The following is a 26,054-nucleotide window of genomic DNA, read 5'->3' as shown; positions in this document are numbered from 1 at the left end:
TCTTTGCCTTCTTGATGAGCAGTTTAGTTTAGTTTACTCAGTTTATTTGATCAGGGACAGTCCATATCAATCAACAGTTATACATTTATAAATTAATACAAATTAAAAACTGTAAACATGCCAACATTAGCAGGGTTGCTAGTTTTCAGTTGTAGTCCCTGGGCTAGATGTGTAAGCCAGAAACATCACACAGAAGCAGCACACTGAGTTTGACGTTCCACTGCACGCTGTTAATGTGTTCTCCAGGCGGGACTACGAGAGCAAGCCGATGAAGCTACGTCTGCTGGCGGAGATCCGGGCCTACCCCCACAGGAAGGACCCCCGCTGGACCCCCGAGTCAGAGGCCCCGATCGATTACTGCTACGTCAGACCCAACCACATTCCCTCTGTCAACTCCATGTGTCACGACAGCTTCTGGCCAGGTAATACGCCTTGTGTTATTGTAGGCCTTAATATATATATATATTTCATCTTCATCATTTCACTGAGTTGTATTCATGACCGGAAGATCACCGGTTCGAGTCCCGGTCAAGGCCGTTGTCGGAAAGTGGTGTGGTTGTCCAGCAGGGGGCACTCTGTCCTCTGGACTAGTCAGTAACAATGCCCCTGTTACGGTGATAGGGACACCGTATAGCTGCGAGTGCCGTCCTTCGGATGAGACGCTAAACCGAGGTCCTGACTGAATCTCGTCGTTAAAGAACCCAGGACGCCTATCGTAAAGAGTAGGGGGCTCCCCGATGTTCCTGGCCAAATTCCCAATCAGGTCTTTGACATCAAGGCCACCTAATCATCCCTTCCCCTTAATTGGCTGATATCAATCCCTGTCTCCTGAGCCGTTCAGCCATTGTGTAGTAGTGTGATGTGTGCCGGGTGCCAGTGTATGGCAGCCATTGAGCCTGCATAGCCCAAGGGTGGGTGCTACACAGTGGTGGTGAAGGAGGCAATTTCCACCCTACATTGTGGGGAGCGCTTTGAGTCTGTCTAGAAAAGCGCTATATAAATGGAATCAATGAATTATTATTCAATATTTCCTGGAGACTGTGGCGTCATAATGACATCACACATTTAACCCAGTAACGCAAACAAATTATTTTGTACAAGACTGTTTATAGTTTGGGGATATATACAGTCGGGTCCATAAATATTTGGACATTGACACTATTTTCACAATTCCGGCTCTGTACACCACCACGATGGACTTGAGATTAAAAACAATCAAGAAGTACTTTTAAGTGCAGACTTTCAGCTTTAATTTGAGGGTATATTACATCCACATCAGGTGAACAGTGTAGGAATTACAGCAGTCTCTACACCCCCCCTGTTCAAATCCATGTGTATGTGAGAATATTGATGTAATAAATCGGCTTTATCCTTTTTGGTGGCGTGTTTCCTCCAAGGCCATTTATGGACGTGAACACTGTAGCTGCACGAGAGTTTGCACAGTAGGAGGGCCAAATATAACAGGATGACACTCACAAACTATGCCAATATCGCTTCATTTCAAACCTCTATTTATACTCGACTGAGGCAACCGAGGTTTCCCTCATGTATGTCTGAGTTTACATGAATCGGCGTAGAAATCACGGCATATGAAATCATAACAATAACACAACAAGACGAGGGTAGACCGAAGCAAGGATGACAAATCAATTAAAACGCCTATAACTTGATGACCGTAGTTAGTGGTCAAGGGGATAATCTCAGTCTTTAAGGACATCATAGTGAAATGCAGATTGACTCTGTTTCCGAGCAGAACTCGGGGGGGGGGGGGGGGGGGGACGCCGAGAACCAGCCGATCACTAGAGCGGGTTACATAGGTTCCAACATTCCATTCCTAATTCCATTTCTTGAACAAGCGGTAAGCACCAGACCGCCCTGACAACTCTAGACTTGAACAAGCAATAATAATAATAATAATAATAATAATAATAATAATAATAATAATAATAATAATAATAATAATAATAATAATATAATAATAAACTTTATTTGTATAGCACCTTTCATACAGAAACTGCAGCTCAAAGTGCAGACATATAAAATCGCAGTTTTTCACATTAGGATCTAACATCCCAACAGGCCACCTTGTTTATGGTTTGATTCAGTTTTAAATAGAAAATAATAAAATAGTAAGATAAAATAGACAGAGTAAAATAGTGCAATAGTGCAGTGCAATAAAATCGTAGAATAGAATAGATTAAAACAGTTCTGGATTACTGTTCAACAATAAGCACCGCTTGAGCACCACTGCGCCTAACTACCCTAAGTTTTGTACCTCTGCATTCTACCTCACTGTTACTCATTTTACTCTGTATTGTATATGCATATTGGGCCTCATGCATGAAGCGATATAAGAACAGATTTAGTTCTTAACTAGCATTTCCTCTTACTTTGTTCTTACCTGGGATTCAGCAACGTTTTCTTATTGTTGCTTTTTTCTCAGGCAAGAACAAATTATAAGAGTGGTCGAGAGCACTCTTACCGAAATAAGAAATTCTTACCCCAAAAAATTTGTATAAAAAAAAAAAGCCTACCATTGGTTAATTGCCCCCAAATACGACTTTAAAAATACAGAACTTTTCAATAATAATAATAACTATTATTATAACTTATTGCGTGCGTTCTGTCTGAAATGGATTATATATTGCTGTTAGAACAGTTATGCTCTGGCCGCCCAGGCCATTGATTGATTGAAGATTTTATTAACAGATTGCAGAATGGGTACAATACAGTACAGCTCAATACACACAATTGTTAAGGGGATGCAGACCAGAGAAAGACTTTCATCTTGTTTACATCAGGGTCCCCCCTTTTCAATTCATAATGACATTTATGACATACACAACATACAGATATACAGATATATATCATGACATTTATGACATAACATACAGATATGCAGTACTGTATACGTATAACGCATATTTAGAGGTCGTCTATGGTTCCCAAACTTCTGTTTTAACAGGCAGGTAAGCAAGAATATAAGAAAAATAAGAGTATTGTTGAATGAGGCCCATTGACTTTACTTACTTTTTACTTACTTCTTAATTACTATTTTTTTTTACTTACTTTCTTTTTACTGTAATGTAGCACACTCTCAGGGGCTCATACAGAAACAAGCATTTCATCATAAAGTATTCTGTATTTTCTTGTGACAAATAATATCGGTAAACAAACTTGAACTTGATAAGAGGCTCTATTCAGTTTCTGTCCAACTCACAGTGAAGAATGGTGAAGAAAACAAGAGACATCCTAAATCATTATGTCGCCCTGATTTCCCTGAGGGGATCAACAAAGTGTCTTTCTCTGCCCCTCATTCCTCCACCCACTCCCCCATTCTCCCTCAGGGTGGATCTGTCAGTGTCTCCAGTAGCCAGACTTCAACCATTGTGGTTATTCCTCCACCCACTCCCTCATGCTCTCTCTCTCTCTCTGTCCCTCCCTCATGCTCTCTCTCTGTCCCTCCCTCATGCTCTCTCTCTCTCTCTGTCCCTCCCTCATGCTCTCTCTCTCTCTATCTGTCCCTCCCTCATGCTCTCTCTCTCCCTGTCCCTTCCTCATGCTCTCTCTCTCTCTCTGTCCCTCCCTCATGCTCTCTCTCTCTCTGTCCCTCCCTCATGCTCTCTCTCTCTCTCTCTCTCTCTCTCTCTGTCCCTCCCTCATGCTCTCTCTCTCTGTCCCTCCCTCATGCTCTCTCTCTCTCTGTCCCTCCCTCATGCTCTCTCTCTCTCTGTCCCTCCCTCATGCTCTCTCTCTGTCCCTCCCTCCTGCTCTCTTTCTCTGTCTCCCCCCATCCTGCTCTCTTTCTCTCCCTCCCTCCTGCTCTCCCGCTTGCTCTCTCTGTCCCTCCCTCATTCTCTCTCTCTTCTCTCTCTCTCGCTCTCTCTCGCATGCTCTCTCTCTGTCCCTCCCTCGTTCTCTCTCTCTTACCCTCTATCTCTCCCTCCTGCTCTCTCTCTCCTCCCCCCTCCCTGAATCTCTCTCTCTCCCCCCCTCCCTGAATCTATCTCTCTCTCTCTCCCCCCCCTCCCTCCCTCCCCCTCTCTCGCATGCTCTCTCTCTGTCCCTCCCTCCTGCTCTCTCTCTCTCCCCCCCTCCCTGAATCTCTCTCTCTCTCTCTCTCTCTCTCTCTCCCCCCCTCCCTCCCCTCCCTCCCCCTCTCTCTCTCTCCCCTCTCTCTCTCTCTCTCTCTCTCTCTCTCTCTCTCTCTCTCCCCCCCCCCCCTCCCTCCCCCTCTCTCTCTCAGGGGTGGACCTGTCCGAGTGTCTCCAGTACCCAGACTTCAGCGTGGTGGTTCTGTACAAGAAGGTGGTGATTGGTTTTGGCTTCATGGTTCCGGACGTGAAGTACAGCGAGGCGTACATCTCCTTCCTGCAGGTCCACCCGGAGTGGAGGAGGGCGGGCATCGCCACCTTCATGATCTACCATCTCATTCCATTCAGGTAGGGCTGGGAGATTAAACCTTTTATCGATTAATTCGAATTCATGATTTAGGACGATTAAAAAAAAATCATTTTTTTAAGTCTCATTTTATTTTACAAAAAGTGATGTTTGGTGAAAGTTAGATTTGCACTTTATTAATCCCAATAGGGAAATTCATTCTTGTTTGATGATCAAGAGGCACCTTTTATTTGTTTTAAGTGAAGTTGGTGAAAAAACAAGTTATTGCACTATTAATCCCAATAGGGACATTAATCTTTGTTTGATCAAGAGTAACCTTTTATATATACATATAATTTTTTTTAAGTGACGATTGGTGAAAGTTAGGTTTGCACTTCAATCCCAATAGGGAAATTAATCTTGTTTGGTAATTTTTGTGTCAAATAAAAACAAAGCTTATTTGAATGATTTCCTTGGCGTTTCTAGTTTTTTAAGAGAGAAAAATCGGTGTACGGTAAATCGGTGTGGTAAGAAAAATCTGAGATTTTATTTTTAGGCCATATCGCCCAGCCCTACATTCAGGTGGGAATCCTCGCCTGTTAGGACTCTGTGAGATAATTAAGCATTACATCACGCGCAGGAGTGGTTTGTGACCAATAAACCATGCCTAGGGGTGGTCGTTAGGCCCGAGGCGCAGCCGAGGGTCGTTAGACCCCCCTAGGCATGGTTTATTGGTCACAATCACGACTGCAAGTGATGTAAAGCTTTTATACAACTGCTAGATTCATCCAACCTTATTTCTATACAATAAACACACATTAATCGAAGATTTATTGAAAAAACCATCCGCCAGAAAAAGTAGTTCCCACAACTACAAAAAAGACAAGTTGCCTCCATGTGGAAGCAGCTTGAAGTGCATCCAACCAAACTAACACATCCAACTGTATATTATTGGAATGATTGAGAGAAGTTGCCTCATGTGGAAGCAGCTTGAAGTGCATCCAACCAACTAACACATCCAACTGTGTATTATTGGAATGATTGATTGAAAATTTTATTAGCAATCAATCAATCAATCAATCAACTCAATAGGCCATGCTCACTTAGAACAGCGCAGCACCCAGCTCTCTGACTATCCCCCGCGTTGCAGGCAGAGTGTGTGTGTGTGTGTGCGTGCGCGTGCGTGCGTGTGTGTGCGTGTGTGTGTATGTGTGTGGGGGGGTGTGTGGCGGTGGGTGGAGACTAGAGCGAGCGCTGACAGTCGAAAGGAAAAAGAAATTGAAAAAAAAATCGCAAATTAATCCATCAATCAATCCGCGATTTTTCTTTTGTTACAGAATGATTCAAGACCCATCAATTACATCATCCAACATTGTTTAAACGACTAAGACATTCGCTGTGACAGAATCGCTTGATATTTAGTCGTTTAGTCGCCATTAACATATCCATTTGTAAAGATTATTGGCCACCTTCTTGTGATCCGGCGGAGTGATGTGATGTGGGTCGGTTGTGGGCGGGTCCTGGGCCAGCAGCGTGGAATTGTTGCCAATAAAGACGTGTAAAATGACTGTTTCAGCCAATCAGAATCGAGAAATTTGCATGCCGTTGTATAAAGCCTGGTAAAGAACTACTGCCGAAAGTGTCTATGGGGTAGAATTTCCGGTGTATGTACTTCCCCCTGGAAGCTGCCTCCGAACGGACCAAACTTTTCCCGAATCCTGTCGGCAAACAAGCTAGAACGTCCCGGTCATGTAGTAAATTCAGCCTGTGTTTCTTGGTTCCAGACCTGCATGGGGAAGGGTTTAATCTTCTGAAAGCCTGTGTTTCTTGGTTCCAGACCTGCATGGGGGAAGGGGTTAGTCTTCTGAAAGCCTGTGTTTCTTGGTTCCAGACCTGCATGGGGAAGGACGTCACTCTCCACGTGTCGGCGAGCAACCCGGCCATGCTGCTCTACCAGAAGTTCGGCTTCAAGACCGAGGAGTACATCCTGGACTTCTACGACAAGTATTACCCGGTCGACAGCAAAGAGTGCCGGCACGCCTTCTTCCTGCGGCTGCGGCGCTGACCGAGCGACCGGGGAGAACTTTTGCTTTACCGGGGGGGGGTCTCCGGCCTCACACACACACACACACTCACCTCAGTATTGATTTACTGCTCAACACTGTTACTCACAAGGACACTCTTCTCAAGGAATCTTTATTGCGTCTTGAGAAAGAAATCAATGTAGAGGTTGTTATCCTGATGTGCTGGGCTCTCTGGACTTGGGCCTTCTGGGGGGGGGGGGGGGGGGATTGGTTCCTTGCATCACTAAAAGACAAACATAGGGGTATGTGTGTGTGTGTGTGTTATTTACTCCCGTTTATACAACGGCATGCAAATTTCTCGATTCTGATTGGCCATTAACACGTCTTTATTGGCAACAATCCACGCTGCTGGCCCAGGACCCGCCCACAACCGACCCACATCACATCACTCCGCCGGATCACAAGAAGGTGGCCAATAATCTTTACAAATGGATATGTTAATGGCGACTAAACGACTAAATATCAAGCGATTCTGTCACAGCGAATGTCTTAGTCGTTTAAACAATGTTGGATGATGTAATTGATGGGTCTTGAATCATTCTGTAACAAAAGAAAAATCGCGGATTGATTGATGGATTAATTAATTAATATTAATTAATTAATTAATAAAAAACCGCTTCATATCCACTTATTTGAATTGAGCTGATGTTGAAGTTGCCTCTCTCTGGTTGTGAGTTAAGTACAGACTGAAGGACCATAAAAACCCATCGTAGAATTAAGAAATAATATATGGGTGTTTATCTAAAAGTGATTTCTTACTTTTGTTTTATTGTTAACACTTTGAGTGCCAGGGGGGCGGTCCAGCCTCCTCATGTTACTCTCCAGCGAGGCATCTGAAGAGATCCAAGTCTTCGCCGACCCTGAGAACAGCGTGGATTATGTATTTCCAGCACCCAACGCTGAATCAATAAACGCGATCGCTATTTGGAATGGCGATCAGGAATTGGAATAATCTTTTTGGATAACATCTGATCTGAGGTAAGGAATCTATTTTACCAGTCTTAGGGTAATCAGAGCTTTTTTCACAGATATATCAACATGTGCCCTGTGTCTGTGTGTGCGCGCTGATCAGGAAATGAGAGAATATATTTTTCAGATCGCTTCTGTAGCGTGCATAAGTACACATATTATACTATCGATAATCTAACGTTTATTTGAAAACTATTCATAAATAGGCCGAAAAATTACAACGTTTTTGTGTATGCCAGAATATTCCAGTAAAGGGCGATTATCACGGAATCTATATTTTCCTGAAAAACTAGGGCTTTTCAAAATGCTATAAAACGGAAATTACCCAATAAAAAAAATTTATAAAAAATCCGTCTCGACAATGTTGACTGCAAACAAGTCATTGATAAACGACAGGCAGATTAGACACATAGCCATAATTTAAGACAGAGATTATGCGCTCACAACGCTATCATTGAAGTGGGTGGCGGCATTCAACAGGGTTTTACCACGTTAACAAGTGGCAACCAAAGTGTTAAAGGTGCTATAGAAAACAATTATATGTAGACTAATAAAAAATATATATAAATAACATCCACAGAGCTTTAAAAAAATTGTGGAATAAAAGTCTCCAAAAAAAAGTATAAGGATAAATTAATTAATTACATTTTAATAAAAAAATGTGTGGGTCCAAAATGAATGTTCTTTACATGTTGCGTGCATGCATCTCCTCCTTACTCCCCCACTTCCCCATGTGACAATGACATGCTGGGGTGCTAGTGTGCCATCTAGTGGCAGAATGTTATCTATAGCACCTTTTTTAATTCATGAAACATTGACTTGTTGAAGCGAGGCTCCTACTGTAACTGGCCAGTGATCGGGAGGCGTGTATGCCTTCTACGGCGGAACTGCGTTTCCGCGTTCGAGTTTTGCGCTCTGATTGGCCAGGTCATGTGACATGTGTGCCAATCGTGGGACAGCAAGTTCTGCGTTTATTTCCGGGTCTAACAGCCTGCAAACTACCTGGCAAACTCTAACCTTAACCAACTTCGAACGAGCGCCTAAGCTTAACCAGTGTAGAAACTTGCGGTCCCACGATTGGGCGTACATGTCACATGACCAGAAATGACCTGGCCAATCAGAGACACGGAAACGCAGTTCTGTTGTAGAAGGCATTCAGGCGATCGGGAGATGTCTTAACCCTTTCACTGCCGCACTACCAACCGGTTAACCCTTTCACTGTCACACGCCAGCAGGTTAACCCGTTCACTACCACACTACAGACGTTTAGTAAAGTGTGATAGTAAAGGGTTAACCTTCTGTAGTGTGGTAGTGAAAGGGTTAACTTCAGATCGACTCAAAGTCACCGTCTCTATCCTCTGTCATCCGTTTTATTTGTATTCTTCACCGTGTGTGATATCTCACAAAAAAACAGTCAATCGTGTTTCTTGTCGTTACGTTTCATTCGTCACTTTTACTGAATTATGAACGATTTCGGTTGTCATTTCATCCTGGATCAGCCTCTGTTCATCCTGGATCAGCCTCTGTTCATCCTGGATCAGCCTCTGTTCATCCTGGATCAGCCTCTGTTCATCCTGGATCTCGCGATGTGAAGCACAGTGACTTTAGTGTTTTTTTTTCTTGAAGTGTTCGTCCCCGTCGGCTGCTCTGACCGGTGAGCGATGATCATTAAAATAAGTCTGATGCACACACACCGTGTTATTGTAATGCATACCTCAGATACTGTATTCAGTCTCAGCTAGGGGGTGGTCCGGAGGAGGCCTGTGCCCCCCATCTGGGAGGCAAAAGAATTTGCAATAAAGAAAAAGCCATTTGCTGTAATTTCCTGCTACTTAAAAAGGTAATTTAACACACGCACGCATGCACACACACACACACACACAAAGGACTGAGCAAGCGCATATTGGACAATGATTTGTCTGTTTCTAAGCTGGCCCCAAGCTATTACTGCAAGACAATTATTTAAAAAAAAGTACACCATAGAACCCACACCCATTTCTCCTTCAAGGAAAATTATGAGGGGCATAAGACTGACTAAATAGACTACAAAGAACACATTTCTGAATTTATTTTCAAAATAGCACCCCCTAATGGCAAAGATCTGAAATGTTACATATATGTCTAATTCCTATGTAGTGCACTACATGGCACTACATGATACTACATGGTACTGTGGGGCGGCGTGGCTCAGGGGTAGAGCGGGTCGTCCAAGGATCGAAGGGTTGGTGGTTCGAATCCCGCTCAAGCCCATGTCCATCCCACTGCCGTTGTGTCCTTGGGCAAGACACTTAATCTACTTGCCTCGTATGAATGTGTATGCATGTGAATGAATGTTGGTGGTGGTCGGAGGGGCCGTAGGCGATGATTATTCACCACGCTTCCGTGAGTCTGCCTCAGGGCAGCTCTGGCTGCAATTGTAGCTTACCACCACCGGTATGACTGTGTATGAACGAATAATGGACTCTGTAAGCGCTCTGGGGTCACTGGGGTGTCACGAAGAGCGCTATATAAATACAATCTATTATTATTTATTATTACATGGTACTACATGGCACTACAGGGTACTACATTGAAATATGACTGATACGTTTTAATATGCTTTGAACAATTGAACAATATAAAATATATTAACTAAATATCATTGAATCAGACAAATTAACTGAGCAGATCATAATAATTGTTCTTATTGTGACATGTCACATAACATTTTCATGAACATTTTAATGTTATATGCCCGGTGTGACGTATGTGTCAGTGATTTTTATCGATTGTTTTCTTTATCATTTTGTTCAAGAAATGTGTTCACAACAGGTTATATATCATAAAGAACATGTTATGTAAGCATTATAATTTTTAAATGGGCAAATCTTACCTTTTAGCAACAAGAATCTAGCTTTTGAATGCTAGCTACGTCTGTCAGCTTAGTCACCACCATCAATCAGCATTGTGGAAAGGTGGTTATGGGAGCACAACATCACATGACCTGTCACATGACCCACCAGGATGTTCCACCGGTTTCCCTTTGGGACTTCATGAGGTAAAATCAAGGAAAAAGCTTTATATGGACATTTCCAGAACATGTAAAGTACATGTGACACCTGCGTCACCGTGGGTCCTTATGTTAAAGGGGTGTAGCGGGCTCTTCAAGATCCTGCTATCATATGAAACTAGGGAACTCGATTAGTCCAAAGGCGCTGTTCACTGGCAAAGTGGGTTGATTTAGCTCCAAATTGAAGCTATTTTAAGCTAGCTTGAATTTGACGGGAGGAAAATAGGCAATTTTCAAAAATGGATCCCTTGACTTCTCACCTCAAGATATCTGAATGAAAATGGGCTGAGCAGAACCAGACAAGACACTTTACAGCCAGGATAATTTATGCTAGTCACCCAAACCAAGCGGTGTCGAACCTTTCGTGATATCAACCTTTTCCTGCTCCAAACTATCGTAATACTTATAAAAGCAACTTACAAAAGATATGCACACTGCAAAAAAGAGCCATACATACATCATGGTAGATCAAATTAAAATCTGCACAAATTATGTTTCTGGCAATAAAAAACAAATTACCAAGCAACATAAAAAAAAATCATGGCTAGAGTGTTTATAATTTTAGAGGGACATAGCTTTAAAACAACCTACTCTTAAAAGTATGTGCATTGCAGTTTGTGGGGTATCACTCTGGAATGGTCTGGATGTGAGTATACAATTAAGCAGTAACATCAATCAATTTAAAGGTAGCTATAAACAAGTACTTATGGACACATAGGAGAGAGGAGCTTGAGCAGTAGGGTGACTGCCTAATACATATTCTTTCTCATTTGGATATATAAAAAAAAAGATCTAAGCCACAGATGATCAAAATACGTCCAGGTTAGCTGCGGTGGGTCCGGTCAGAAGATGCCCAGGGCCCCAGGTTAGTCGCAGTGGCTCTGGTCAGTCTGTCCAGCACGCCTTGACCCATCTTGGCGGCCAGGAGAGAAACCATGGCGGAGCATTCGGACATAACCGCCAGGTCGTAGGCTGACAGACCTCTGGCGTTCTTCCTCATGATGCTGGCATTGCACCTGAAACCGGTCAGCGTACAGATAATGACTTTTATTAAAGGTGCTATATAGACAACATTTTTATGTAGAGTAATTATTATTATTTATAATTCCACAGAGCTTTTAGAAAGGCGTAAAAAAAAATTGATGAATGAAATGATTTTTTTTTTTTTATCCACTTTTTCTCCTGTTTTTCTGTGTTTTTCTCCCATCCCAATTTTAGTCGTTATGCCAATTCCCCCCTCCCCTTCCTGGTCGTTGCTCGCATGTGCCCCCACTGGTCGGTCTAGGGAGCCCTGAAGTCTATCATAATGCTTCCTCCGAGACATAGGAGACAGCCAGCAGCATCTTTTCACCTGCCGGCGTGGACTCTCATTGGTGAGGTGTAACGTGTGGGAGGTCACACTACCCTCACCATCTCCCTCCCTCGCTGTGCAGGCGCCCTGACCGACCTGTAGGAGTCGCTGTTTACAACGACCAGAATACCACCCCACCGGCTTCCCTCCCGCTGACTGCCAATTGTGCCAGTATGACGGCCGGCCAAGCCGGAGGCAACGCTGACAGCTGGATTCGATACCAGCGTCTCTCGCGTTGGTGACGAGCGCTTAGTCCGCTGCGCCACCTAGCCGCCAGTGAATGAAATGATCGTTTAAAAAATTGTTGCACGTCCAAAATTGATCTTGTTTACATGTTGCGTGCATGTAAACAATGGAATGCACCCGATTGGATCAATGACATGGTGGTGCTCTAGTGTGCCATCTAGTGGCTAAATGCCATCTATAGCAGCTTTGCAGTAGTTGGGAGATGTGTGTGTATAGGATGTCTCACCCGAGCAACACCTCAGCACATGGCAAGCCCTTACTGCCCTGGACCGCTGCTTCCTGCAGAGCCGTGTTGTTCATTCTAGAGGAGGAAAGGAGAGAAGGAGGGTGGGAGGAAGAGGGAGAGAAAGGGAAGTCCCCTCTTATCAGAACCACCTGTGTGGGCGCTGCCACTCTGGTGTGGTGTCACGTTACAGGTGTCATTCTTAGCTAACGAGGACTTCCTCTCCTCTGGTGAAACCTCTTGTCTGGTCGCGAAACACGAGTCCTGGGCTTTTCACCTGTGTGAAAGGCAGCGGCGCTCTCTTTCTCTCTTTTCTTTTTCTCTTTTTTCTCGCTCTTTTTCTCTCTTTTTCTCTCTCTCTCGCTCTCCTGGTCGAGGGGGAAGCAGTATCTGAGAGGAGCGAGTTTAACGAGGGGGTCCGCTACTGTTCCTAATTTATGCAAATGACATGTCGTCAGCTTGTGACTGCAACTTGTTCTTGTTCGCAGACGACTCAGCCCTGCTGGTGTCTGACAAGAACAAGTTACAGGTTGAAAAAACCCTCAGCTCGGAACTAGGCAAAATCTGCATATGGCTCGCTGATAACAAACTATCATTACACATGGGCAAAACAGAGTCCATTCTCTTCGGTTCAAATAACAAACTCAGCAAGACCGACGGCTTCTCAGTTACAGTGGGTGACAATATTGTCACAAGGAAAGATGAAATTACCTACCTGGGTTCCATCCTAGAGGCTAATCTTTCCTGTGACAAAATGGCATCCAATGTAATAAAAAAAGCCAATCAACGAACTCGATTCTTGTACCGGATCTCCTCTCTGGTAAACAAGAATACCCTGAAGACTCTGGCAGGAGCACTCATTCAAGGGTACTACGACTATGCTTGCACCTCATGGTACCAAAGCACCTCAAAGGCGCTAAAAACAAAATTACAAACATCTCAAAACAAACTGGTCAGACTACTGCTTGACCTTAGTCCTAGAACCCACCTCACCCCTGCCCACTTTGACAACCTAGGATGGCTTAGAGTAGACGACAGAGTACAGCAACTTGCAATGGGCCTGGTCCACAAGATACACTACACGATCAAGGTACCCATGTACATGTCAAAATACTTCCCAAAGGTCAGTGAATACCACGATCACAACACCAGAGGGAGCTCCACAAATCATGTTAAACCCAGATTCGGCTCAAGCAAGGGACTAAACACGTTTCGCAATTATGCCACATCAATGTGGAACGCCCTACCCAAAGCTGTAAAGGAATGTGAATCACTACCCACTTTCAAAACCATTCTCAAAGAACACCTACGGGAGACTGCAATTCGAAACTGGCCCCTGTAAATGTCCTAACCCAACCCCCTCCAATGTACAGTAAATTACCAAGTATGGTTTTGTCAATATTCCAATGTACAGTTTTGCTTGTACAGTTGTACAGTGTTCCCCACCCACCCCTCCTACCCAACCCACCCCTCCTACCCAACCCCACCCACCCACCCAACCACCTCCAATGTACAGCCCCCCCACCCAACCCCACCCAACCTACCCCAATGTACAGTTTTTACTCTTTTCTGGACTCTTTTTGTATCAAACAGTACTGTATTTGCAAATCTGGTATGTCATAAATGTATAGATGTAGCAGTACTGTCTATCTGTATGTCATGTATGTCATATATGTCCTGATGAATTGAAAATGGGGGACCCTGATGTAAACAAGACGAAAGTCTTTCTCTGGTCTGCATCCCCTTAACAATTGTGTGTATTGAGCTGTACTGTATTGTACCCATTCTGCAATCTGTTAATAAAGTTCTTAAAATGTAACTATTTTATCACACTTTTTACTTCTTACTGATGCACTGCTCTGTTGTATGGAAAATACCCTGCTGTTACCCGTTCTATTTTATAATTTTTAGCCTATTTTTAAACTGAATCATTTTAAACTATTTTTATTATTTGTATTACTGAATGAAACTGTAAACAGAAAGGCCTATTGGGATGCTAGATCCTAATGTGAAACACTGTGATTTATCTTACCTTGCTACCTCTCTATCCTTTTTATGCTCGCTTATCCCTGTATTTTTTACTGTTGTAAAGCACTTTGAACTGCAACTTCTGTATGAAAAGTGCTATACAAATAAAGTTATTATTATTATTATTCCTCATTTTGCTGGGGGACCACCTGGACTCCTGAGGGGGGGGGGGGGCGTTGAGAACCACGGCTGAGGTACTTACGGTCCAGACTGCTGGTTGATGTCAGCGCCTCTCTGCACCAGGACAGGAAGCACGTCGTGGTGGCCGTTCACCACAGCGAGCGCCAGGACGTGACGACCGTCGCTCCCTCGGCACGAAGGATCCGCTCCCTGGTAGAAAGACACCGTATTGAATGAAGAACGGTCTATTTTGGAGTTATGTGTCTGAGTAGCGGATGGTGGACGTGACGTGGTGTTTAGAAGCGCAGTACGCCGTCATGCTGCTTCAAAGCAACACTTGTCGTGGAAATATTATCACGTCATTATAGATCTGTGTTGAGATATCATTTTATCTTTGTACAGCTTGACTGGTTCAATATGACCAGCTAGTATAATGAGCTCAGACACTGGCAGACACTACTGTCCCTTTAATGTAGGGAGAGGATGACTTTTGACCTAATATTTTTCTCTCCCAACAAGGTTGTTTAGCATTCCAGTTAAGAACATAACAAACATGTGGACATCATTTCAATTGTGTATTAATGTACGTCTGACCAGAGCTCTTTGTCATTCTATGGTCAGACGCTTGTGTGTGAACATTGTTGTCTCTGATTGTAAACTGTCCTTTTCTGCTGTGGCCACAGAGGAAATAATTAAACTATGCTTTCTATTTTTTTATTAACTCGACTCAGAATGATTTATACAACGGCTCATCTTTTGTCCTTTAATATTTTCCATAACACACTCCAACATTTAGTGAAATACACTTATTTGCCATCTCCCCCAGAGTCGGACAAGAAGGTTGATATAGGTTCCCTCTCCGTGTGTCAAGTAGCCCCACAAAGAGGTCCAGGGCGCATGCTAGCCTCGCTTGGCACAAGGACTGGAAGCAGTAGGGAGCAGCTAGCCTCGCTTGGCATAAGGACTGGAAGCAGTAGGGAGCAGCTAGCTTAGCACAAGGACTGGAAGCAGTAGGGAGCAGCTAGCCTAGCTCTGTCAAAAGTGAAGAAACCTTTGAATTCCAAAACTGACGCACACAGATTCAATTTATATAAATCTTCTCGTCTGACTCTGGGGAAGATGGCAAATAAGTGTATATCCCAAAATGTTGGAGTGTTCCTTTAAAGGTGCCATAGATAACATTGTTATGTATTTAAAATGTTTATTTAGAATACAAATAAAAAATACATCCAGAGCTTTTAGAAAGGTGTGAAATAAAAGTATTGTTTTCCCCAAAAAGATTATTGATAAATGATTTTATTATTTAAAGGTCCCCTGTCTTATAAATAGCCTTTTCCAGTGTTTAGCATTGTTTTCTAGCAATGGGGGTTTGTATCAATGGGGTCTGTGTCTCTAATTCTCATTTTGGCGGATTGCTCCAATTCAGTTGAGACAATATCCTCCCCCAGTGAACTAAGCCATTCTGATTTGACTCGCTACCCTACGTAGCAAGGAGCTGATCTGCATAACTAATGCCCCCTCTATGGTTGTAGCGCAACCATTCGCTCAACAACAGAGCGAGTGGAAATACCGACACTTCCTCAAACGGGTTGACGTGGCGCGGGTGCCGACAGAGAGCAGAGAACGAGCGAGCGAGAGAGAGGGAGGGAGAGAGAGAGGGACAGGAGCACCCCACTCACACACACTCCCGACCGCGAGTGTAGGAGCTTCTCTTGGGGAAACACACACACAGTAGGGAGCACTCGCATATCACTGTCAACCTGCTGCAAAATATCATTGCATGTGCCCGTATTCCGATCCATGCAATAATATTCACAGGGGTATATATTGTCATTTGAAACAAGTTACCAATGCATTGTCCCATGGGATTATGCTCCCCTGCGGTGACGTTTATTAGTATCCCCCTCAATCTCTCTATGTCTCTCTCTGTCTGCCAGTGCAGACTGTGGGTGACTGTCACTCAAAGCGCTTATGGGCAGAGCCCAGCCCAAAACAGCTTGAAATCTTGAAGTGGAAAAATGCTGCTTTAGAGTACTTGATTAGAAATACAAAACAATGAATTTTTTTCTTTTTTTAAACATTACACATGTGTTCCATAGACTCACAGGAATTGTGTAACATTGCCCAAATAGTGAAAGGAATAGCAAGACACGGGACCTTTAAGAAATTCTGGTGGGTCCAAAATAAATGTTGTTGTTTACATGTATCCCCCACCTACTTCCCATGTCCCAGTTGAAACAGAAAGCTTTTTGAAAACGGGAGAAGAGAAACTGGGACCTCTCAACTAGCAGCACGTTTATCCAATCAGGTGCATTCCACCGGGGGAAATGGGAAGTACACACAAAATGTACATGTAAATAACAACATTAATTTCAAAATGTTCAAAATAATTTTTGGGAAAAGCTATACTTTTATACCTTTTTAAAAGCTCTGTGGATGTATTTTTTTATTATCATTCTACATAAAAATCACATCTATAGCACCTGTAATGTAGACCGGTCTTCTAATTGAGACCGGCTTTAATTTGTCAAAACGTGTAGCCACATCCAGCTAGTGAAAGCTTCCCAGTTTTACAGTATAAAACGTTGCTGTTTTGTTGTTGTTGTTGTTGTGTACCTCGTCAAGCAGCTGTTGAACCACAGAGATCTGTCCCCTCCCCTCTGGACCCACCTCCTTCAACAGCTGGCCGTCTTTCAGCTTCACGAGAGGAGAAAAAGCACATACATGGGTTTCTAGGAGGTAGATCCACAATGGTCTTCCATGCAGACAAAGTACACTACACTGATTTGAACTGTAGATACTGTGTATTGTTAGTTAGAATGCATACTGACGTATCTCATAGCTTCAGTCAATCAATCCATAATGTATTTAAGTGATGAATGGTTAAAAAATCTGATAAAAAAATCCACGCCCACATTATGGGAAATACGCCGACCGTCTTCTCAGTCAGACGAGAAGAAAGATACCAATTTCCCCTCTGTGTGTTCAGTAGAAAGCTATCTGACTGCGAGTTACCTAGCTTAGCACAAATGAGAGTAATACAGACCAGCTAAACACTAAACTAAACACGTTTCGCAATTATGCCACAACAATGTGGAACGCCCTACCCACAGCCGTAAAATAATGTGAATCCCTACCCTCCTTCAAAACCGCTCTCAAAGAGCACCTACGGGAGGCTGCAATTAGAAACTAAATGTCCAACCCCCCCCCCCACCCACCCAACCCCCTCCAATGTACAGTTTCTTCCCCCTCTAATATTTTCTTTTATGATCTCTGTCTCTTAAACAGTACTGTATATTTGTATATCTTGTATGTCATAAATGTCTGGATGTAACAGTACTGTATATCTGTATATGTCGTGTATGTCATAAATGTCATGATGAATTGAAAATGTTGTTGCCATTGTTCCTAACAGGACTAAAACACTGACACTGTAAAAGGGCTGAAACACCAGTGTGGGCTTATAGGCCATACGGTGAAGGCTGAGAAGTGGCTAGGAAACGATTCTCGTTCCCATCTCGGCGGACTACACAATTTTCACTCTGGGCTAAAGATCTATTGGTGTAGATTTAGGAATAAAAAGTTCTCCATTTACAATCCTGCCCGTTTTGCGTAATCATACTTTTAAAATCGGGACTAGATCTTTCCTCGCAAACGGATACTTGGTCACCACAGAGTTTTATTTGATGTAATTGGTGCGAGTTCGGTCACGTATCTTGCGCTCGACCAATAGCAGCTCTCTTTGTTGCGAGGATACAGCCGTCGGGCGACAACAAATGACATCCACAGAGTAACGTTACGGACGAAAATGGACAAAAAACACCTTCTAAAGTTCGCAAAAAGGTTTCTAAACAGTTATATGCATCTCACGTCCGTTCAGAAAGAACGTGTACAAGATTTTACACACACACGGTGGGATGGATATAGAAACTGCGTCGTACGTGGCTTAACCTACTAGGCCAAAATCATACCATTACGGAGACATACACACATTGTTTAGAGATCGATTCAGGGCTGGACTGGGACCAAAAATCGGCCCTGGCATTTTTGGCCCAGACCGGCCCACCATAATCGGTCGGACACCACCCGACAGTACACCATCCTTGCGGTCCCCTTAAATATGCGTACCTACTGTACTATTCCTCCCCCAAACAACTACAAAGCTGGGTAGTATTAAGTGCCATGGACAAGTGTACCAGTGCAAGTGGACCAGTGTACTCACTCACTCTTGGCTGAATCTTGTTTTGGGTGGTGATGTAAAAACATCTGCATCATAGCAGGCTCAGGATGGGCAAAGTAGTCTTTAACCTGTTCATCCCTGTCTCTCTCCTCCACAACCTGGCTTGACTAGACATAAGGAGAGAGATGATTACAATTAACTGGTACATTCAGCTCCAGAATTGTTGAAATTCCCTGACAAAGATGTGCAAAAAGCTATTTAACAATTTAAACAATGCCATACTGGTAATGAGCAAATAGTTGTTTATTCAATGAATGCATGGAGCTGTTCCATCTTATTTCATTTGATACTAACTACTCAGTTCATACAGATTTCAAGTATTCAAATATCAATGATGAATATTGCATAAGGTTTACACAGTTAATAGATCACCTTCTTGTTTTATATTCATGTTCAGAGAGGAGTAATAGTTAGATATTTGTATGTGATTTATATGGCAATTAAATCAGTGGTGTGCTTGTTTGTTTGGGGAGTTTAACCTACAGTTAATGTGCCTACCACGTGAAGGTGCATGATCAATGGACAGCACAAAAACTATTTGTGTAGGTGGAGACTAGAGCTACCACATATAGTAATAAGTATGGTATATTGACTTGAGCAGACTGTTAGATCAACCCTGAAACTGAAAATATCTGTTATAATAAGATGCAAATGGTCAGTGTTGTGTGACATTCCTGGGGAGCCTTCAGGCAAAAGACCCCTCAGGATAAGACTGTATACTCAACTGTATAGGACACAGCCATTCCAAACCCCCACGAACAAGAAACACCTTCTAGGGTGTGACGGTTGAAACCACAGAACAGGAGGCTAAATGAAGTTGATATGCCTCTGTGAAACAAGACCAATGTGTAAAACTGTTTGACCAGACACACAGGTCAAATAATGTCTTAAGTCTGTAGGAAACTAAACCATATCAATTTAGAAAGTAACTTGCAAAGAAGATTTGAATACCATTGAGGAATGTCAAACTGGTTAAGTAATAAAGCTATTTCACTCTGGTTGTAAAGCTTGCTAGAAGCCAAAACCAAGGAACTATTAATTCAGTATACTTTATATAGGAAATCTGGTATTAAAATATAAGACAATGCCACATTGGTTTAATGCTGAATATATATGTAACTTATTACATTAACCATACAAATATAGAAAAGGGTTTAGAGTTAAGCCTCTGTGCTCATCAAGGGGCCACACCGACGGGGGCCCATGGGCCCCCCCTCTGTTTACTGAAGGAAGACACCGACAAGGAGATCGAGGAGGGGGGGGCAGCTAGCCCCCACAGAGGAAACCAGGGGGAGGGGGTATCGCCTCCCAGAAGACAAAGCTGATTGGAACAAACTCCTTATTTAGAGATAATTGTGATTGGTTAAAAGGCAGTCTAAAAATGATGTCATTTAACCTATAAATATTGGATCAGTAAAGATAGTTGGGAGGCCAGCCACACTACCCATCCCCAGGGGGTCATGCTGAGCCTCCATCGCCCACCAGAGAATGTGCTGTTATACATGTGAGTAAATCATGGGAACCCACTGTTGGGTGTTGTTTAGTGTATCCCTATCTTAGACCAGGTTTAACCATGTATTGCTCAGTACATTCTCTTTTCATTGACATAACATGACTACTATTTATGTGCAAAACTGTCTTGATGTGAAGATCCACCGTGACTGGGCTATTTGATTATGTAAACCTCATCAATCCTTTTATACAATCATGTCTTATGAAAAATTATGAATAATTCCTGTATGTACCTGATGCTTATCCACCTTTGGCCTCTCGGCAAATAAATGAGTTTGGACCATAGTTCCTCAGTAGTCTGGACTGCACATTTATTCCTTGCTGGCTATATTGGAAGTCAGATGAGGAGACCATTCTATCACTCTGTCCTTCTTCCCTCTAGTTAGCAACCTGTATGCACTGCAAATGACCTTAGATATTGTGATTAGAATATACCACATAAGTTATAAGAGTAAGTAATCCATACCATATATATCCTAATAGTTACCTTATTACCATACTTGGCTGAAAATAAACTTTGCTGCCTGTTGTGAATGTGTTTTTCCCTGTAGGCTAATACATAAGTAGGCATACATTTTTGCAGTTGAGCACAAATTAGCAGTTGAGTAGGCTATATGTGCTGTGTTTTTATGTCTTCCATCGAGGACCACCTTGGAAATAAGTGTTTTAATTAATGCTTTTAGGTGATATCCTCAGGAATACAAATTGGTCAAGATCATTTGTTTTTATGATGTGTTTTTAATTTCTAAATACAAATCAAATAAAAAAAGCAGTTTTTGCAGTTGAGCTACAGGTGTTGTATATTATACAGCCTTTGCATGCATCTTTATCAAGGGAACCCTTATCCTAATCTCAGTCATGTACTAGCCCCCTCTCAGTCATGTACCACAGCCCCCTCTCAGTCATGTACCAGCCCCCCTCTCAGTCATGTATACCAGCCCCCTCTCAGTCATGTATACCAGCCCCCTCTCAGTCATGTACCAGCCCCCTCTCAGTCCTGTATACCAGCCCCCTCTCAGTCATGTACCAGCCCCCTCTCAGTCATTTACCAGCCAGCCCCCTCTCAGTCATGTACCAGCCCCCTCTCAGTCATGTACCAGCCAGCCCCCTCTCAGTCATGTACCAGCCCCCTCTCAGTCATGTACCAGCCAGCCCCCTCTCAGTCATGTACCAGCCTCCTCTCAGTCATGTACCAGCCTCCTCTCAGTCATGTACCAGCCCCCTCTCAGTCATGTATACCAGCCCCCTTTCAGTCATGTACCAGCCCCCTCTCAGTCATCTACCAGCCCCCTCTCAGTCATCTACCAGCCCCCTCTCAGTCATGTACCACAGCCCCCTCTCAGTCATGTACCAGCCCCCTCTCAGTCATGTACCAGCCCCCTCTCAGTCATGTACCTGCACGACTGGCGGGGGGGGTGCTTAGTAAGAGATGTGATTGGGCCAGCCCAGTGTCAGTCAGTACCAATGGGCCGCTGTCTCAGCCTAGTAGTGGGCCGGTCGTTGACCAAACGTTAAAAAAAATTATTTTCTTTTTTTATATAATAAATTTAAAAAAAGATGATCAAATCGGCCCAAAGATGCGTCGGCCCACCGGGAAAATGCCCGGTATGCCAGATGGCCAGTCCTGGCATAGTTGTCACAATATATATCTGTATGTCGTGTATGTCATAAATGTCATGATGAATTGAAAATGGGGGACCCTGATCTCTGGTCTGCATCCCCTTAACAATTGTGTGTATTGAGCCGTACTGTATTGTACCCATTCTGCAATCTGTTAATAAAGTTTTCAATCAATCAAGATGTGGATACACTATTTGATGCTGTGCTGAGATAAAGTTGAGCTGTGTTTTTGTTTACATAACTAGCATTCTAGTTTTCTTCAGATACTGTCTGCCATCTAGTTTGATTGTTTACAGTGATGTTTATGTAGCTCTGCTAGTTCATAGTGATGTTTAAAGTATGTTAGCTTTCAGAACCCCCTCATCCACCACCACACTTCCCAGGCAACACTGACGTTAATCATCCTCACCACTGTCATCTGAGTCATCATCATCCCATGTAGCCCTATATCCTCAGTTTCCTTAGAAACATTTGCACAGTTTTGGCATTGACAAAGATCTGTACATGGCAGTTTTGCAGACACACAGGAACATCTTCTTGTCTCACATTTGAGTTGCCTTAACTGATAACTGTAAGTCACAGTAACCAAACATATTTGAGTTGCCTTAACGAAAGGTTATCCTATAACCTAGTTATATGAATACGGCTGAGCGTCTCGCTCTTCGCCATATTGAGATATATCTTTATCTCCAGCACCTACTGTGCTTCATTAATGAAAACAATGCACCCATGCACTTGACCAGGCCCCGCCCCAGTGTCCCCCTATAAGACACTGGACATGGTCACACTCCCCCTTCCTCGGGAAAGTTTCCATCATAGAAAACCCAACCAAAGGACCTCAGGGCGCGCTAAGAGCGAGACGCTCAGCCAGTATTCATATAAATAGGTTATAGGATAACCTTTCGTTATATAGAATTACTGGCATCGTGTCTCGCTCTTCGCCATATTGATATGGGGCAGAGCAGACGCGTAGCCCCGACAAATGTACCCCCTGAGGACCCGCAAGCCCTACCACCAGGGGGGAGGGGAGTCCCGTCCACCCGCCCTTCCTAGTGAAGAGGGGGCGGCAGTCAACTCCACCAAAGTGCGAAAAAAGAGGGAACCAGATACCCCTAAAAACGCACAGCTCAGGCAGGACCACGTGTGACACATCACCCCGTGGCACACACCCCAGCTAACCCACCGAAAGGCGGGACGCAGGGGAGGTCCCAGACCTCAGAACCGCCTGGGAGACAGAACCCCCAGTCATGTCCATGAGGTAAAACCTAACGAAGGGACCCGGGGTGGACCAGGAGGCCGCAGCACAGATGTCCTCCACCGAGGCCCCCCCTAACAAGGCGCCCTGACACCCCCAGGGGGGGCCAGCCCAGCCAACGTGTAGCAAAGGGCAATGCCCTCGCACAACCAATGTGACAGGCGCTGCTTGGACAGTGCCTTACCAGCGCGAGGGCCACCGTAACAAACAAAAATTTGATCGGCAGCCCTGAGATCCCGAGTCCGACGAGGTAAACCCTCAAGCACGGACATGACACGACAGGTGAAGGCTCGCCTCTAACTCACCAGCGTGAGGAGGCGGATGAAACGCCTGAATCACAATATCCCTGGAGCGAAAAGAGCTCCGGATATTCCTTGGTACGAAGACTGGATTAGGCCTCAGGCAAGAATAGACAAGCACTCAGGCCGCACCGAGAGAGCACACAGCTCACCCACGCGCTTAGCGGAGGTGATGGCCAGTAGGAACGCAGTCTTGAAGACAGCTGCTCCAACGACGCCTGCTCAAGAGGCTCAAACGGGGCCTCAGACAACCGGCCGAGGGCCAGTTGGAGGTCCCACTCGGAGACAGAGACGCCGAGCGCCAAGCAGGAACGTCCCACGAGAGGGTGGCTGAACAACCATACGCCACTCCCCAGCGTAAGCCACAGTAGAGGACGGAGCGCGCGAGTACCGGATAGCGTCAACCACAGAATAGTCAAGACGCATTCCCCACCAGATTCACACTGACAGCAGCCAAGCCTAGAGGCTGCCCCAGAACAGGAAGGCAGAACAGAGTTCCGCGTGCCTGAGAGAGGGCCCGCGGTGACCACGGAACAGGCCACGGCGGGGCCACACAGAGCTGAATCAGGGCCGGGGACCACACAGCTGAGCCCCGGCCCGGCACGACCAGGACCAAGTCCCGCGCTCCCGACGCACCCGCCCCAACAGCTGAGCTATCAGGTGTAAGGGGGGGAAAAGCGTACAGAATCCCGGACGGCCACGGAATCGGTCCCAGACCTGCCTGACTATGTCTGGACGTAATCCCCACTCGTCAGGGTGAGGACCGCCCCGCGACATCACATCTGCACCCACATTCACCCTGCCGGGGATGTGGAGAGCCCTCAGGCTGCGCAGATGGAGAAACGCCCATAGCCAGCTCGACCGCTGCCCGGTGCAGACGGGGGGAGCGTACTCCTCCCTGTCTGTCGATATACAATGCTGACGTCGTGTTGTCCGTCCTGATCAAAACACCGTTTGAGGAGGCGGTCAGGTGGCGTAGCGGAGATTGCGTTCGTCACCAACCCCGGAGATGCTAGGATTCGCCTGTTCGAATCCAGCTCACAGCTCCGGGGTTGTCACCAGCTTGGCTGGCCGTTCACACTAATACAATTGGCAGTATTAGAGGGTGGGAGAAGCTGGCGGGGTGGGTCCGGGTCGTTGTAAACAGCGACTCCTACAGTTCGGTCGGGGCGCCTGCTAAGCACGGATAGGATCTAAGTGGGATAGTGTGATCCTTCCACACGCTACGCCCTCTCAGTGAGAATCCGCGCTGCCAGGTGAAAAGAAGCGGTTGATTGGCTGGACGTGTGTCGGAGGAAGCACGTGATAGCCTCCACTCTCCCAGACCGACTGTGGGGGGTAAGTGCGCAGCGACCAGGAAGGGGATTGGGAATTGGCATAACATTGGCAGTATTAGGGGGTGGGAAACTGATGGGTGGGGATCGGGCGTTGTGGACAGCGACTCCTACAGGTCGGTTGGTGCGCCTGCGCAGTAGAATCAGGAAGCGATGGGTACAATACAGTACGGCTCAATACACACAATTGTTAAGGGGATGCAGACCAGAGATCAGGGTCCCCCATTTTCAATTCATCATGACATACAGATATACAGATATATATTATGACATTTATGACACAAATCGATCTCTAAACAATGTGTGAATGAATGAATGAATGAATGAATGAATGAATGAATGAATGAATGAATGAATGAATGAATGAATGAATGAATACTTTATTTAACAGATTGAAGAATGGGTACAATACAGTACGGCTCAATACATACAATTGTTAAGGGGATGCAGACCTGAGAAAGACGTTTGTCTTGTTTCCATCAGGGTCCCCCTGTGTATGTCTCCGCAATGATATGATTCTGGCCTGGTAGGTTAAGCCACCATTCGACGCAGTTTCTATATCTATCCCACGTGTCTGTGTAAAATCTTGTACACGTTCTTTCTCAACGGATGTGAGAGGCATATAACATTGTTTAGAAACCTTTTTGCAAACTTTAGAAGGTGTTTTTTGTCCATTTTCGTCCGTAAGATTACTCTGTGGATGTCATTTGTTGTTGCCCGACGGCCGTATCCTCGCAACAAAGAGAGCTGCTATTGGTCGAGCGCAAGATACGCACCAAATAAATAAATGTCAAATAAAACTCTGTGGTGACCAAGTATCCGTTCGCGAGGAAAGATCTAGTCCCGAGTTTAAAATTATGATTGCGCAAAACGGGCAGGATTGTAAATGGACATTTATTCCTAAATCTACACCAATATATCTTTCACCCAGAGTGAAAATTGAGTAGTCCGCCGAGGTGGGAACGGGATGAAACGATACAGCTTTCACCTTACGGCCTATTATGTCAGAAGACGGATAAACATCATAACATGAAATAGAACGATAGAAGCCTGTATGTTTCCTTTAACGGTATTACTTACTGGAGGCTTCTGTGGCGAGTCAGAGGTCAGGCTTTGTTTGGCGGGCTTCTTAAGAGCTGCAGGACGCTCGCTCACTAGCAAACACACATCAGTACAACGTGAATGGGGTGCAAACGATCCCGATACAGAATAGAAAGAATGTACGATCAATACAGTGTATCGAAATGAAACACAGTGTCAACAATTCTCCTCTCGTTCTCTTCCCTAGGTCTCACATTTATTTTCTCACTTAAATTAAAGGTGCTTTACGTAGACTAATATTTT

General features: G+C 44.5%; 2 protein-coding genes across 2 annotated transcripts in view; one reads left to right on the top strand and one right to left on the bottom strand.

The window, feature by feature from the left end:
- kat14 (lysine acetyltransferase 14) overlaps positions 1 to 6,640 on the top strand; it is a 33,198-nt gene extending 26,558 nt beyond the window's left edge. The window contains 4 exon segments of the mRNA XM_084318850.1: positions 247 to 422; positions 4,247 to 4,434; positions 4,437 to 4,442; positions 6,272 to 6,640. Coding sequence (XP_084174976.1) covers positions 247 to 422; positions 4,247 to 4,434; positions 4,437 to 4,442; positions 6,272 to 6,445 — 544 coding nt within the window. The 3' untranslated portion in view covers positions 6,446 to 6,640.
- Positions 6,641 to 11,305: 4,665 nt separating this feature from the next.
- Positions 11,306 to 26,054, bottom strand: part of dzank1 (double zinc ribbon and ankyrin repeat domains 1) — a gene marked incomplete at its 3' end in the record, with an annotated part of 54,270 nt that continues 39,521 nt past the window's right edge. Inside the window, exons 22-26 of the mRNA XM_084319496.1 lie at positions 25,791 to 25,864; positions 17,067 to 17,147; positions 14,533 to 14,660; positions 12,306 to 12,380; positions 11,306 to 11,498 (exon numbers count right to left, since the gene is read on the bottom strand). Coding sequence (XP_084175622.1) covers positions 11,306 to 11,498; positions 12,306 to 12,380; positions 14,533 to 14,660; positions 17,067 to 17,147; positions 25,791 to 25,864 — 551 coding nt within the window. The remainder of the gene's footprint in view (positions 11,499 to 12,305; positions 12,381 to 14,532; positions 14,661 to 17,066; positions 17,148 to 25,790; positions 25,865 to 26,054) is intronic.

Source organism: Notolepis coatsorum, assembly GCF_963971535.1.
Source record: "Notolepis coatsorum genome assembly, chromosome: 7".
Classification (NCBI taxonomy): Eukaryota; Metazoa; Chordata; class Actinopteri; order Aulopiformes; family Paralepididae; genus Notolepis; species Notolepis coatsorum.
Note: the sequence above shows the minus strand (reverse complement) of the source record. Positions and strands in the feature narration are given on the sequence as shown.